The 17,002-nt window shown below is 43.2% G+C and overlaps 1 protein-coding gene across 1 annotated transcript in view; it reads left to right on the forward strand.

Moving 5' to 3' along the window:
* Positions 1-12,630: 12,630 nt before the first annotated feature.
* The window catches only part of SEMA5B (semaphorin 5B), a gene marked incomplete at both ends in the record, with an annotated part of 136,669 nt that continues 132,297 nt past the window's right edge, over positions 12,631-17,002 (forward strand). Inside the window, one exon of the mRNA XM_082484342.1 lies at positions 12,631-12,784. Within this exon, the coding sequence (XP_082340468.1) occupies positions 12,631-12,784 (154 nt within the window). The remainder of the gene's footprint in view (positions 12,785-17,002) is intronic.

Raw genomic sequence — 17,002 nt, forward strand, 5'->3', positions numbered from 1 at the left:
GAAATGGAGCGCTAAACGCCAACTGAAGATTAGACAACTGTGTACCATTACGGGCAATTCAGCTGTGAATTTCTCATACACAAAATATAAGTGACATGAGCTATTTCCTGGGCACCTATATTCCCCTGGGCTGCGTCCTTTCCCTTGAGCGCTGTAGATTTTTTTTTCTACGTTGTATTTTGAATGCAGTGATTCTGACTGAAATAAAATGCATGGAGAAAATTAATGAATTGACATCTTCTTGCTGCTGCCAAAAGAAATATAAAAGAGTCTTTGATCTGGAGGCTTTAAAAAAGTGAGCTGGACCAGTTACTGATACTTACTTACTGACCTAAGTAAGTGATAAAGCGACTGTGTCGAAGTTTAATTAGTCTTGATCAAGATACGTTTTTAAGATTTAGAACTAGTGGCCTTTTGAAGAAGAAAGGCTTCCAGTTGTCATTTATGCCACAACATGTCCTTTTATCATACTTTGTATGTCTCCAGCAAGAACAGTTTTTATTTTAGAGGAAAGGAGAAATGGCTCATTTGATGGAGATTAGCATGGACAAGCTTACTAATATTTGAAGACAATTTCTCTGTCTTACCTTTTTATCTGTTTCATATCCCAAAGAGATTACCTCAGACTGCCGTTGTTAGTCACTGTTATTTATATAAAGATATGTAATGTGTTTGTGCTTGAGGGGTATGCAATTTCAGATTGTAGAGACTGGCAAGAATTACTGTGAAGAATTGCTTTCCAGTGACAGCTTTATCCTGCCTGTAATATGTCATTGTGTGTGACTCTCAATTAATCACGCAATAACAAAACATTGCGTCTGGTGACAATGGTGTGTCCATTAATATGGAGAAGTAAGTTTCGGCTTTATGAACACAAATGCCGTCGCGGTCCCCTGCCCACTCGGGCACTTTAATGAGTAAGTCTCAACCCAGAAGGAACGTTTCTCTCTTCCCCTCTCCCCCATCATCCTCCATTGATATCTATTAAGCTGCAATCCATAACGTCTCATGTCTCTGTAATGGTCTGATGGCGTGTGGTTTTAAATGATTGCATGAATTTGACTTTGTCTCACTCTGCCTTGACCTTGGTGTCTTCAGTGACTTCCCCTCCCTCTGTTTCCAAATCAGGACTGGGGAGTTGGGAGAGAAAATGGAAGAGTGACAAAATGGACTTTGGAGATATTTCACAGGAAGTTTAATGTTGTTCTTTGAGGAAATGGGGGAGAGAAGAGGTAAGAGAGAAACCATTACTGGAAGACAAACCGCACTGATTTGCAAATTTGCAGGAAAGAGGCATCCTGCTGTCGAGCATAACTGGCTCCACAGACTGAAGCCTGACGTGTGCTGGACCTCATTGGTAAGCACAGTGGAAACCTTGCAGTAATTCTTCCTTTTGCTCAGTCTCCCGTTTATAATAAGATTGCTAAGTAATGTATCAATTTAAGTAAGACCCCCAAATCTCATTATGTTTTACAGCTATGTCTATATCCTGAACGGAAACATAAAGAGGCATTTGGGTGCTCTGTGCTTGGGCTGCAAAGAAAGAAAGACACCCTGGTCCCAGCCACCGAGTATGCATCCCTGTTATTATATCCAGCCAAATTGAGGAGTAGATTCTCACTTCACTGAAAGCCTTGGTCTTTTTTCAGTTGATTTCTTTTGGGTTAGTATCAAGATTTCATACCTTGTGCAATGTAAATAGTAAGCCTGGTAGTAATTAGCGTCAATGCTTTTCTTTTTCCCTTAAGAAGGAGATGAACTTAATTTTTAAAAAGTGCTTGGCTGGACAGTGTCAGAAAAATCTCCAGAGCGTCCTGAGAGCTGGTTTACAGCAGAGTGTTGATATGTTACGTGAAACAGGAAACTGATTTTTATAGCTCTTCCCATGGATTAATACTGTTAGCAAATTTGGGACACATTTGCCTGGTTGCCTTGAAAAGTGCACACTGAAAGAGGCATTCGTGTTAGTCGAGGATTTTGGCAACGGTGTGTTGGGTGCTTTAGAGTACTTTCACTTTGTGCAAATAAAAAGCAAAAGTCTTTGGGATGCTGAGGAATAACTACAAGGTTTGTAGCTCCCTGGGGACATCTTCATGCTCTGGCTTGCTGAATCTCCCCATTGTCCCTGAATTATCAGCCAGACAATAAAATAATAGTTAATCAAGGGTTTATCTCAAACACGGCTATTCTGGGGTAAATGCGGTATTATAACAGCACCACACGAGGTTCTTACTCCCTCTGGGCAATGTGACTTCTGCCAGTTGGCAAGGCTACTGGTTTTGGTTCTTTAATTAAGGCTAACCCCATCTATCCTGCTGTATGAGCAGTGGATCTAACAAGATGCTGAACCTGCTAAACTATATAAAATAAAAGCACCTGCCCTCACATGGACTTGAGGGCATTCGGTACCGCAGAAGTGGTGTCCTAGGTGATCCCTGGTAGGTGCAAACCAGCACAACTCCATGAAGACATTTACTGCCAGGTGAGGGCCGTCTATTTACATCAGGCTGTTCCATCAGGTGAAGGCAGTTGATGCATGTGTTAGGAACCAAGTGCACACAAGGGAGGCCTCCAAGAAGGAGGGTTTGTAATCAATTTCTCATTCCCAAATTATTTTTTCAGGATCCCCACAGTATGGTGTTTGAGTAACAGAATAATTTCCTAGCTATTAAGTGCCTGAAAATCAGCAGTAATTAACTTAGCACAAATTCTTCTCTTCCTCTCCCTCCTCTTTGCTCAAAAAAACAAACAAACGCCCTTTCTCAGCAGAGGAAATGCAGATGGAAGCAGTCTCTTCCGCCTTAGTGCAGTCGTGTACAGACTACATCTTTTTCACCCCTTTCAGTTCTGTGAATAACATAATTGCTTTGTTATCCCTCAGGGGATTTGTAATATTAACATTGGTTAATGACATTAATTCAAGTTTTTACCATTAATAAAATGGCATTGCTTAAAATTAAGCATTACATTTCAATTAGTAGTCCATCGAAGACTTTAATAGTCTGCAGCATTAAAGTGATATTTTTTTTTAATTTCTTATTAATTTTTTATTGTATCATGCTAATTTCCAAAGAGTGATTGAAAGCCCAGCTGATCCAACGAACGACCCTATCTGCCATGTTTCTTGAGGGAACTTCTTTCTTTTATGACATTATGCAAAAAGGTCACATTTCCACAAAGCAGGAATCTGTTTCAGTCACCTCCTGAATTCATTATCATCCTTTTTACTTTTTAACATGAGGCACATGATATACAGGCACCCCAGGTGGACATGTTTAAATTAATCTAGTAATAATTGATTCAGAAGAGATTTGGAGGACAGAATTTGCATAAAAGCCATAATGAGAGCAAATCCTCCAAGGCCAGACTGAACAGCTAAGTCCCTGAATAACTTACATCTCCTAAACTAATTTGGTTATATATGCAAGATGAAGGTGTGGGGGCTGGAGCACCATGTGATTGGAATTCATTACAAATAATTCATCTGCTCTGGAAAGCCTGGTCTTGGAGTGTATTAAAACGATATCAGCCCCCAAACGCTTGCTCAGACCCTGTCTCCTGGAAGATGATGACAAGGTGTCTGTCCGAGGGATTGTTTGGGTTTTTTAAAGCATTTCTGAGGAGGAGAGCTGGCACCTCGGGGCTGGGGCGTCTGCTGGCAGGCTGCTGCTCCTGCTTGATGGGAGAAAACTCAGATGTCCAGTTTGGGCTGAATTTGTCAAAAATGTGAGTGTGGAGGATGAGCCCAGCTTTCAGTCTCAGGTATTCCTCCTGTCTATTCCAGCATGGAGCTGCTTAGCTAAGTTGTAAATCATAGGGTTTGTATTAAATCCTGGATCGTCGTGGTGTCTTTGAGAATGTAGGGAGAGGGACAACTTACAGGGTGGGGACTGTACTGTTTAGGTAAATTAAACCTGTGGGCAGTGAAAACTACGATCGCAGTTTATTAAAAGAATGCAGCCAAGGGCTTTTTGAAAGTTATGTGTCCTGCTTCAATTTCCCTTTGCCTAAATATAATTTTTGAGAAAAGCTCTAAAAGGGTGTTGCCGTGACCCAGCATAGTGATACCTGTGTTCTTAGGCTGGTGAGCTTCAGTTAGCAGGTAGCACAATGTCATGCTCCTGGTATCAGAGCAGTTGCATAGCACGTTTGGAGGAAGAAGCAAAATTCAGCTCAGCCTTTTCAGAAACTGTTGATCACCGGATATTTTTGAGGGTAAAATTGATGTCACTGTTGTTTTCAGCTGATGAGAAATTGGTCCCATTTTGTTTACACACAGCAGTCAGTAATAAGCTGTCGTTTGAGAGCTGTGTACTTTCTGCACTGCTTCCCTGCAGTGCTCTCCTGCAGATGGGTAGCTCTGGGAAGAGCCGCTCTCCTCTACAGCGTCCCAAGCGCAACGCCAGAGTTGGGGCAGACCAAAGCAACCCTGCTGCACCGACAAGGGGAAGAGTTAACAGAGCCCAACAGGTAACTGCTGTTGCAAGAAATAGGAGAAAAGCTGGGCATGGCAGGAGAAAAAAGGCTGACAATTATTTTGTTTGTTCAGATTTGGGGCATATATAGGCTGTTTGAATGCCTTCTAGCCAAAGGTTTCCATATGATAAATGATGCTGTGCGGTGCCAAGAAGACGCTGCAGCAAAACGTATTCTTGTTTCCAAGCAGGCTGAAACATCAAGTTGTGTTACAGCGATGCTTTATGCTTATTCTCCTAGAGTTACAATTAAACCGTGCGTATGTGTTATGTGGCACTGGGTAATCGTGAATATTTGAAAAAAACAAACAAGCTGTGGTTTCTCTCTCCTGCATGGGCAAGCTTTAAAAGAAAAAGTTCTTTTCATCTGTTGTTGCAACGTAGCAGTAGAGGAAGAAGCTGCTGAGAGGGATGAGATGTGTTTGTGACATGCAGCAACTGCCTTGAACCCTGGCACGTGGGGCTACATGAGTGATGCAGGAGGATGTGTGGGATGGAGCAGAAGTGGGGCGGGTGGCAGGAGCCGTGGCCCTGGAACTAGTGCTGGAGTCCTTAAACTGGAACAACAAAGCTCTAGGGGAAGTCAAGGCCATATGTTACGGCTGACTGTCAGGCAGGAGGTTGATTGGTGTGATGATTTCATGGCTCAGTTTTCATCTGCTGGAGACTTGAATTCTGAGATTGCTTCAGGTCAAAGGAGAATTAAGTGTTTTGGTTTTTTTTAATTTCATCTTCTTACTGTTTTCCCAACTGTGTAGTCACAGGCTCACTATAGTGGCTGCTACATAGTTTATCGGGATTGCCTATCCAGTTGACACAATCTGGGTATTGCAGTTGTCCCAGCTTGCCCTCACAGTGTTGAAGAGAGAAACCTTGCGAGTTACCAACCTATATGTTTGATACAATTTGGAACCACTGTTGCTAACTTCCTTACTAAAAATCCCATGGAATATCTCCATTAGACCCTCTAATTAGAGTTGAATGAAAAAATTAATGTCAGTAAAAGAACGCTTAGTACTCTAATAAGTCAAAAATTCAAGAACACTTATGGTTTTCATATTAAACTGTGAGACAAAAGAGAGTCTCACAAAAAGCAGTTGGAAGAGTCAGGAGGAGTTTACTTCTCTTTCTGTCTCTACCAAAAATAGGCTGCAGTTACTAGTGACCAAGTCACAGAGTTGTGTCATGCCTCAGTTTCCCCAGCTGTAATGTCACAGCTGCAGTGGGGAGGTGTGTGAGCAGCAGCACCGCACATCTGGAAATCACTGCAAATAGAGGAGTGTCTCCAGACTGCCAGGCACCAGAGTGTATTGGAATGACGCTGGCTACGCTGTGTGGTGTTTGGGGCTGTGGCTCTCCTGATTTGCACATTTATAAACCATTCCCGCATTGTGCAGGGGAGCAACTTGAAGAAAAGCTGCTGCGTTAGTGTTTCTGCAACAGGCTACAGTAAACTTTGTGTCTGAATTACAGTCATGCTAAGTACCATACCATCCATTGCATTCTGCTCTTGTGCTAGTCTCTGTCTGTGTTTCACAGATGGAGCACATGAAAAAATAATGCCATAGTCAGTCCAGGTCCAGTCTCTCAGAGAGGCCACTCTGTGAAGAGCAAATAGAAGGTCTTTCCATCCCCACTGTAGAGGTAGTCTTCTAGAGAACGGTGAAGGCATACCACCAGGGAAATAAATGAGTGTAAGCCTTCATTGCCAAATACGATCTTTGGATAAACAGAAGACTTCAGACTCCGAGGCACCTTTTCACAAGTGCTAAATTCATACCCCAAACAAACACTAACAAAACCTCTCATGTCTTTATATTATGTGTAGCCAGTAAAAAAGAGATCTAGAGTCCTCTGGGGAGACCCTCTTGAAGCACTTGGGGACGCACTCAATGTGTGGTCAGGTTAGCACTATTCAAAAGCAGGTCTGAGTGTCAGCAGAGCACGTATTTATTTATGCCCACTGGGTTTGGCAGAAACCCAGCAGTATAGTATATTTTGCTCTGTTACACAGGCTTTTATTGTTGAACCAGCTTTATTTAATGGGAGCTTTCTATAATAGGTTCCTGTTCTGGAGGGCCTCATCTAAAGGTGAGGAAACAATTCAGTTTCCAGGACCATGCAGCCATTGACTGTGCTGCTGAGGCCAAGTAACCAAGTGGTGGCTGATGATGGCTCATTGAGGCCACGTACCAGTCCACCAGAAGTGGACTGACACCAACCAATTCATTTTGTACCGAGCCATTATTAAGAGTTTTGTCTCTGTTACCTGATCTGAACGAGAACATCCCATTGCATTTTGTGGGCTTGGTTTGGGACCTCGACCAGTTCTGGGTGGGTTTGAATAGCAATCAGAAAGTGCTCTAGAAATAAAATGCCCCAAAGCTCACTGTCAATCTATTGTGGGATGTAGGCCTAAGGAGGTCAAGCTATAGACTGTTACTATCCAGCTCCGCTACAGGCTTCGTGAGCCGTGAACCAAACAGTATATTAGGTTAAACTGGTCTCTCCTTTGCAAAGAGTTACCCGAATTATTTATATGGGTGACAGAAAGGTTCCAGTAAACTGACTTGTATTGCAAGATCTTGGTTGTTTATTTCTGATATAAAGCCTATTGTGATACTGCAACAGATGCCTCACAGACTGTGCGAGGCAGGAGCTGTGAGAGTGCCCCAGTGGTCAGCACGGCGCTCAAGCTTCTGCTTTGCTGCAGGAGAGCACATTACCTGCACGCTCCTGTGATCCATCCCGCTGCTGAATTGTAGTGGTTTTTTAAAAGATAACCCTTGGATTATAGGCATGAAAATGTGGTTCTGTCTTCCTGGTGTGTTGTGAGAGTGAGCTCAGTGTGAGGCTTTTACATGCTGTTGTAGAGGAGCCCATGGGAAGCCCTGAACAAGGTGGGCACGTGAGAGCATGGCAAACCCCAGCCAGAACAAGAGCTGCAGCATGTAAGCCATTGTGAAATTAGAGGTGAGCTCGCTGATTCTTCAGACGACTGTAGGGTGATTTAATTGAAGCAAAACAAGATGTCTTCGCAGATTCTCATCTGAACAGTCGTTTGACCAACTCCCTATGTTTGCCTCAGAAGTAAATAAATGAGAAAACCTCGTTATGTAGGAGCCTGGTCTAAGGGTGCACGTGAGATCTGACATGTGGATATGCAAGTGCAGCGTGCCATGTTTTGGCTGTGAGACAGATCTGTCTCCCGGGCGCAGGCATGGCTGAGGGCTGAGTGTACTCATGTGGCCGGGGGCAGAGGGAAAAGCTGTGCCTTTTCTTCGATAGTGTGAAATGGCCCTAGGAGCCAGTCCGGTGGGACGAATTCCAGCTGGTGAGGGTGGGAGGGGAGGGCAAGGAGCAGTGGATGAATAAAGGACTGTGGTTTTGTTGGCCTTGGAGTTTTCTAGGGCAGAGCTGCCTGTGCCAGCCTGTCATAGCCGCATTGCTGAGCTGTCTTGCTTTATAATGTTTATATTTATTTCCCTTATTCTTCCAGTACTTTTTTGAGTATTTTAACGTCCACCTCTTTCTGTTGCTCTTCTTCCCTCTGGTATCCCATGCTAATAAAATCATAACTGTGCCAATCACAAAAGATCCCGAACAGAAGCATTAATGCTTTTACAGGAGGTTCCTTTTTCAGTCTTTTTTAAAGGCATCTCTTTTCTTTAAAATGAAAGATGAAGCATTTTCTTTTATCCTTAAACTTTACTGTCACGTTTTATTAAGTCAAAATGATAGTTACAGTCAGAGGAAAGCAGGATATGAATTCCTGGTACAGCCATTTTTAAAGTGTGCTTTGTTTTAAAGCCCTGAAGATTGATTGAAGGTATTTTTCTTTCAGACGTGGAGCTTTAGTCAAAGGGGGCCTGATCTGAGTTACCCTCTGTAAATCAGGATTAGTTCCTGTGAAATCAATGGAGTTACAATGATACAATACAGGGCCAGTTGGAAAAGACTCATGCCCCGAGAATGAATAAAGGAGGGACCGTGGGTGATCCCCTGAATGCTGCACTTGTGCGAGGGGGTGAAGCCACGAGGCAAAGCAGAATTATACGCTGTCCCTGTTGGACTGCCATGAAACGGCCTGGGTGAGGAACGGGCATGCGGCAGTGGATTTGTGCTCACGTGGGTGCTGCCGTTGCAAATCTCACTTTTGGGGACACACTGAGTGTGCAGACCGGCTCTGCCCCAAAGGGGCAGCTCTTTGCCCCATCCCCATCCCCTGCCACCGCCGCTACAGTCAGGGAGGCCCATGAGCTAAGAGAGCCTGATTTAAGAGACATGAGGATGGTGGCAGAAGTGGTGTTCTACTAAATACCCGTCTCTGGAGCATATTTCACTGGATCCATTGGAGCCTGAATTTGTTGACTTTTTTGGCAGAGGGCCAGAGGGATTCACAGGAGAGGGGAGAGAGACGCCCCAGCACTGCGCCTTGGGGCTGCGCAGAGGACAGGCTTTTGTGAGGGAGAGGGCTGACAAACTGGGACAGATAATCTTATTGGACATTTTTATCCTGTTTTTTTTCAAATGCGTCTGCATTGCAGGGTGGTGGTGGGGAATAGCTAAGGTGGTAAAAATACATCAAGATGAGCAAATAAAGAATTGAAGTTGTATGTCCTGTCTGAGAATTGAGCTTAACCAGGGATTTGAGCTCTTGTCTCTCATCTGCACTGAAACATTGACAGCTGATTTCTTGAGCCCTAAGCCATTTTGAGCAGAGTCTAATACGAACAGCTCTTTTTATGGCATTTAACTGTATCTAAATGGCTTAACGCTAGGGCAAGTTCCAGCAGTGCAAACCACTGCTACCCTGGGCTGTGCTTAGGACATGCAGTGTTTTAGCAGTCTGGATGAGGACTGGTCCTAAGCGCTGGTCATACTCCATCCCTCACAGTGAAAATCCGCAGCTTGGGCAAAATTGGAGGCTTGGGTTTGGCCATCTCCAATAGAATTAAAATATTTACACTTCATAACTAGCTGCTGGACTCTCCCAGGCAGTTACTAGTTTGCTCTTGGCATACAATTGATCTGCTCTTGCACATGGCACTGCTTCATATTTGGAGTATGGTTTTTCAGAAGTAAAGTTGCAGCAGGCGGGAAGAGCAATTACTGAGTTAGAGTCTCTCTCAATATTTTGAGAAAAAATGAGAAAGGCAGCCTGGGAAGGGGCAGATTGAAGGAGTAACCTTTTGCACTGCTATCTACTGTCTGAATATTGTTCAGCTGTGCTCTAGGGCTCTGGCTTCTGTCACCCTTGATCAAGTTGGCATTTACCCATGGACTCTGACTCCAGTAGACACCAATTCAGGGCTGCACATGACACTGATTTTGTTCAACTTCCCAGCACATGAATGCTCCACACATTTGATGGATGCAATTGGATGTAGGAGATTGCGGATCACGACAGGGACATAGGGAAGGAGACAAGTTTTTTATAATGTTTCTTTTCTGTCTTTGTTTGGTCATATATTACTTTCTACTTCACATTAAGTTTGCAACCATTATTTTCATGCACACTTTGGATTTCCCTATGACAATAAGGAAAAAGAGATGGAACTTTACCCCAAATACTGGTTACAGCTTTCTAAGGAACACTGAAGTCTCTTGGACTGTGGTAAAATCTCCCAGGGAAAGTGGCAGAAATCCAGCTACTTGGCACATTTTACAACTAGTCCAGACAAAACACTAGTAAATGTGCTCTGCTTTGGAACAGAATAGGCTGTGGGATGTTATGAAGCTTTCCAGTATGCAACTTTTTATCATTTCATGACCCTGATGACTGTGAAACTTGAATTTACTCATCTTCTGATTGTAAATCACATAGGGCCTTTGAGAGGCATGGGATCCTACTGTGTGTCTTTGATTTAAGAATTTTTTTCACCTAGCTTGAGATCATTGTTTGGATGCTTAGTATGTGAAAATGGCCACGTCAGCTCAGACTAAAAGTCTGTTTAGTTTAGTACCTTATTTCTAGGATTAACCAGTAATGGCTGCACTGGGAGGAGTAGAGCATGCATAAAGTGAGATTTCTATGACTGTCTCTTCCAGTTTCCAGCAAGGATACATGACAGTGAAGAAGTCCTTTTGCCTCTTGTGCATTTCCCACAACAACCATCTCCTATCTAAGGAAAGTTTGGCTTTGACTCTTCTGAAACTTTTAGGTGGATCTGAGAGCTATACAAAATGCATATCCTTGGGGTTCACATATCTGTGCTGGGTTTCACTTCTGGATCTGTACTGAAAAAAAATGATCATTTAAACCAATGGCTGAAAAGATAGTCTGATGCTTCATCATCAATAATTTTCGTTACAGCGTGACTTGCACAACATCTTCATCATCCGAGATGCCACAGTACTCAGTGGTGTACGCCCTGCAGTATGCTTGTGCTTAATGACTAAACGCTGTGCTGGCGTTAGTTTTGAATGATTTCACATCTCTGACTTCTGCCAGTCCCATTTTTTAATTTAACATGATATTTGCTGTGTTTAAAAAAAAAAAACAAAACAAAAACAACCCACCTCTGTAGTGAAGCACTGTAGAACTTCCTTTGGAGAACTAAAAGGGGATTTTATACATCCCTGCATAAAATCTGCATGTATATGGGGCTGGAAAAAATGTGAAATGCTGTACTCTCTCACCACACTAGTTGGGAAACCAAGTCTGTAGAACTAGCCTAGATCCTGAATGCCGACGCTATTTTCAGTCAATGGTATGTAGCTGCTGCTGAGGACAAGCGTAATGGATGTGCTGGTAATTTATCTTTATGCCAGTGTTTAAAATCACAGAGAAATACAGATAAGAATAAAACATAGGATCCCTCTTTCAAACCAGCTGTCTCCCATTGCTGCTCTAAGCAGTCCCTTATTGCTCCCGTGACGTCCAAAGGCCTTTACAAAATCTTCCAGCTCCCTGATGTCACAATATTGTCCCCTATACTGGAGTTTGCTCCGTGCTATGAGCCTGTCATCATGTATCAGTTATCATCCTGGCCACTTCTGATCACTGAAGGTGTTTTGGAGACTGTGAACAACAATATAGAGATCTGCGGCACTTGCAGGCATTGACTGTTACACTACCCTTATGAATCACTACACCTGCAGGAACTGAAAATCTCATTTTGTGTGAATTTAATCAGAATCAGCTTTATCACTAGATAAGATTTAAAGGTAGGAGACTCCATTTGTTTGAAAACGTGTTTGCAATAACTGAAAAAAGTTACATAGGATAATACAATATGGACATCAGTAAGATTAAATTTGGCAAAGCAGATTTTCCTAAGATGCAGCAGCATCTTGGGGAGCATGTGGCATGGGCTAATTAATCCTCCGTCCCCTGCCTCAGGCCTGGTAAGCCCAGGGGAATATTTTCGAGCTATGTATTTTCTGTTGCTATTGTTAAAAATGCTCACGTAGAAAAGGCATGGCTTTCCCCTCTCCTAGCCCGAGAGTGAGTGCCTCGGCTCTTGTGACTGGGAGCTATAGCACCCCATGATAATGCAGGCAATTGACTCACTTCTCACCGTTCTCCCCATTAAGCTCTTTTAGTTTTTATGTTACCTTAATTAGCACTTTCCTGGCAACACCTTTATATTGGCTTTTCTTGTTTCAGGACATTTAAAACAGCAGTGGTAAAATGTATTAGAACACTATTAATTGCACATGTATTTTTGTGATGACTGATGCAGGCCTTTCCTTAGCGATCTCTTGAATGTAGCATGGCATTTAAACATGGACATGTCATGAAACCGAGTGAGGAGTCCACACTGAGGGACATATTCACATCTGGAGTACTTGAGATTTCATGTTGTCAGCACTGGCCATTGCACGCCGGCTGCTGAATAAGGACATATACCCCAAAGGTCCACAGAGATAGATATTTAGGGAGCTGTGCGCTTCCCTTCTCTTTGAAGTTAGAAGCCCAAATACAGTTGTAAAGTGGGTCTTTTTTTTTTTTTTTAAGATGCTGTTTGTGGAATATTATCTTGTGTACTTAACACAAGTGGGGTTGGGATGAAAGGGGAACCTCCACCCTTCTCTGCCCATGTTACACACTCTGGATAAGCATTCGTCTTTCTGAAAGTGGAATTATTTGTATTTCAGGTATCGTCCCTGGGCCTACCTTGGAAGCTAGATCTGCAGCCGCCCTTCAGTCATGGTTGTTTCAAGATTAAAGGCCATTTCCCTGTCATTGCCAAGCCTTTTTCTTCTCGCTTTTCATCTCTCAGCATCACAGAATGTACCTGAATACTCTGAAGCTGAACATCAGCAATGTGTCAGGAAAGAACACCCCACAATTGCTTTTGAAGGTAAGAGCTTCTATTCCTGTTTCAAGTTCCAGTAGGATGATCCATTTTGAAGTCCTTCTCCTGGTGTTGATATGGATGATGGTTTAGTCTGTGCTGTTTTCCTTACACCTGTGTTCCACAGGCCAGTGCAAGTGGCCTGATGAATTGTATTCCCTTTGATGCTTTACAGTGTTTTAACTCTGAGGTTTCACAGCAGTGAATTCAGGCAGTTTTAGGACTACTGGTCCATTTTCAATTCTGCTACAGGCTCCCTGTAATCTTGTGCCACACTGAAACTGTTTCAGTTTCCTTTTTTCTAACTGGATTCAGTAATGCTTATATACCTCGCCTGGCTGGCTGGGTCCAGACACTTAATAAGTGAAAAGCGATGGAGAATGTGGACATACTTGAATGCAAGAGAAGTAGATTGTTTTAAAATTGCAGGGAGTTCTGCCTTTTTCTTTGTTGCATTTGTTTTGTATTTATCACCTCAGCTAGTGGTTTTTCTGTCTTTCATCTGGGCATTTAACTTGACAAGGTCTTAAGAATGTGAGAGGGGGCCTTTGTGTTGCAATGGGCAATCCTTTTATTGTTCTTTTGCAACATGGAAATTCTCTTGTCCTTATCCCAGTTGGATTTTTCATGAGTGTGTACTGCTAAGTTGCTGTTTGTCCAATCTGTCCACTTACCCACACTACAGTTAGATCATTATATTGGTACCACCGTTATTTCTGAATTCACCCCAGACTAGTGTGTTAAGCTGAGTGTGCCAGCATCATCAGCTGCTGAATCTCCTCGCTAAAAATGGTTTCCTCCTAAATGTTGAAATATTGATTTTGGTTCCCATTTAAGGCTTTGCAATGCATCTCCAGTTACATTCTTCACTAAAGGCAATTAAGTACCTTGCAATGTGTCTCTAGTTAGGGTCTTTGCTAAAGGCAATTTAGTTGTGGTTTTGTGACCTTTGAGATAGGGTTTCCAGGAAGAAAGTAGTCAAAGGCTTCCTCGCTGACCTTTCAGGATTCTTCTAGAAAGCTTTACTCTTCTCTGCAGAGGAGGAAACTCTTGTCTCTTAATTTGGAAAGTGTAAGAGATTTCTTGTCTGTTTTCCATTATCTATGCTTTAAAGGTTTAAATGGATTAAAGTAAATTAGCAAAATCTTTAAGACTACATGATATGGCACTGACTCTAACCTTGCTCCGGTGCTCCAGTGAGTAAATAAACCTTGATTTTGATTGCTAAATAGGTCTAACCATCTGTCTAACTGGGGAAGGGTGAAAGGAGAAACTCTTGTGGTTAATAATGTGGTGGAACTCCATTGGATATTTAAATAGATAATACAATAATGAGGATGTTATAGGTAAAGAAAAGAGAAAAGTGTGCGTTCCTTCTATAACCAGGAGCACCAAACTTTGAGTTTATAGAGGCTATGTTTGCAGGATCCAGCACGGAGATAAATCATTCTGTAGGAAATATTAGAGCCCCGATTCCTAATGTTGAGCAATTGGTGGGCATTTCTGGCACTCAATATGAGTGCTTCTTCACAGAAGTGATGGCTACATAAACACACTCATAATCTGCCAGTTTGCTTTGTTTTCATCAGGCACGAATTTTTCACAAAAAAAAATAGTCTCTCCTACCCTTTCGCTGTTCTTGTTCCCTTCCTCTCTTCATCAATAGAGGGCAAAAACTGGTATGACTTAATTAGACCTTAACAGTTATACAAAAGAAAGAAAGATTGAAATCGCAGACATATCAAGAAAATGACCCAGATTTTTTGGGTCTCTTAAACCCAAATTATATTCAGAATTATTGTTTTTTCTCAGCACCTGTTTCCTCATGTTTCTTCATGATACAGTTTTATCCTGTATTTTCTGCTGGAAAATACACAGGAATAAAATTAAAGGCACCTTATTTCCACTGCACATAGTATTTATGTTTTATGGAAGAGGGCTCACACCTCCAAAACCACATCTCAGTACATAATATAATTGACCTTAAAGCTATACCCTGTTTTGATGCCAGCACAAGAAGGTTTAGGCTGCAGGGGAGACGAGCAGGGGAATCTACATCTTATGTGCTATTGCAAATTGCTCTGAGGATGTCTCTGCTTAGCAGTGTGGCTCATGGGCTTCCTGTGGGTCTCCAAATACATTGTCCCATGGATCACAACCTGCTATACACTGGAAATGTCGAACCAATGACTGAAAGAGGGACCCAGCAGCAGCTCTGCTAATGCTCCTGCTGCCGGGGGGAGGATTATGTTGCAGCAGCAATTTTCAGTGGATGGGCGGTAATAATAAGTAAGGCCCCAGACCATTCAGTCATACAGGATGCATTAATTTACTGCCAGAATGAACAGATTCACACAGCAGTTTACGTTACAAAGGGGCTGAATAGTTTCTTTTTCACAACCTTGCTAGCTAGGCTTCCCATCGCAATACAGAGGGGATGCCGTAACATGTTTTCTGTTCTCCAGTCTTCAGTTCCCACCTTACTTGTGCTCAGCCTCTCTTTTTATTGTACTCTTCCTCCAGATTATGATATTCTTAACATCCAGTTGGCTGGAAAATATCCTTGTCATGGAATAATCCAAGCAAAACTCCTTTTTGTCTAGTTTTTAACTTATTTCCTGGGAAGTGATGTATTTTCTGTGTCTCATCTCTGCTTATTGTATCTCATACACATTAGTCAACCGCCTGTTTGAATTGATAGCTCTTTGTATTGCTATGGGAGAGGTGAGAGAGAGGAAACACAGTACACGATATCCTCATTTAAGCAGAAAGGAGTCTATGTATGCAAAATGCTTTTACTTTTGCTATGTTTGGACATGAAGAAATGCCTGTTTCTTTACACGGTCCATTCCCCAAACCACCTGCCAGTACTTGTGACCTAGAAAAAATGGTCTAGACAAGTCATGGTCATGGAGAACAGGAGAGGTGCCTGAGGACTGGAGGAAGGCTGACATCACTCCGCTCTTCAAAAAAGGCAAGAAGGAGGACCCAGGGAACTACAGACCAGTTAGTCTCACCTCTGTCCCTGGGAAGGTAATGGAGCCACTCATTCTGGATGTCATCTCCAAACACGTTGAGGAACAGGAAGTTATTGGAAGTGGGCAACATGGATTTACCAAGGGTAGATCGTGCTTGACCAATCTGATAGCTTTCTATGATGTTATAACTGGTTGGCTGGATGAGGGGAGAGTCGTGGATGTCATCTACCTTGACTTTAGCAAGGCTTTTGACACTGTCTCCCATAACATCCTCATTAGGAAGCTGAGGAAGTATGGGCTAGATGAGGTGACAGTGAGGTGGATTGAGAGTTGGCTGCGGGACAGAACTCAGAGGGTTGTGATCAGCGGCACAGAGTCTAGTTGGAGGCCTGTAACCAGTGGTGTCCCCCAGGGGTCAATACTTGGTCCAATTTTGTTTAATATATTCATTAATGACCTGGATGAGGGGACAGAGTGTATCCTCAGCAAGTTTGCTGATGATACCAAACTGGGTGGGGTGGCTGACACCCCAGAGGGCCGTGCTGCCATCCAGCGTGACCTGGACAGGCTGGAGAGCTGGGCAGAGAAGAACCTAATGAGGTTCAACAAAACCAAGTGCAAGGTCCTGCACCTGGGGAGGAAGAATGCTAGGCACCAGTACAGGTTAGGGGCGGACCTGCTGGGAAGTAGCTCTGAGGAGAAGGATCTGGGGGTTGTGGTAGACAGTAAATTATCCATGGCCCAGCAATGTGCCCTTGTTGCCAAAAAGGCCAATGGAATCCTGGGCTGCATAGGGAAGAGTGTGGCCAGTAGGTCGAGGGAGGTCATTCTCCCCCTCTACTCTGCACTGGTGAGGCCACAACTGGAATACTGTGTCCATTTTTGGGCTCCCCAGTTCAAGAGGGACAGGGAACTGCTGGAGCGAGTCCAGCGAAGAGCAACTAAGATGATTAAGGGCTTGGAGCATCTGCCTTATGAGGAAAGGCTGAGAGAGCTGGGACTCTTTAGCCTGGAGAAGAGAAGGCTGAGGGGAGACCTTATTATGGCGTACAAGTATCTAAAGGGTGGGTTGAAGGAGGATGGAGCCAGGCTCTTTTCAATGGATCCCAGTGACAGGACGAGGGGTAATGGGCACAAGTTAGAACACAGGAAGTTCCGTTCAAATACACGGAAAAAACTTCTTTACGGTGAGGGTGACAGAGCACTGGCACAGGCTGCCCAGGGAGGTTGTGGAGTCCCCTTCTCT

The sequence above is a fragment of the Vanellus vanellus genome (assembly GCF_965231255.1).
Source record: "Vanellus vanellus genome assembly, chromosome: 5".
Lineage (NCBI taxonomy): Eukaryota > Metazoa > Chordata > Aves > Charadriiformes > Charadriidae > Vanellus > Vanellus vanellus.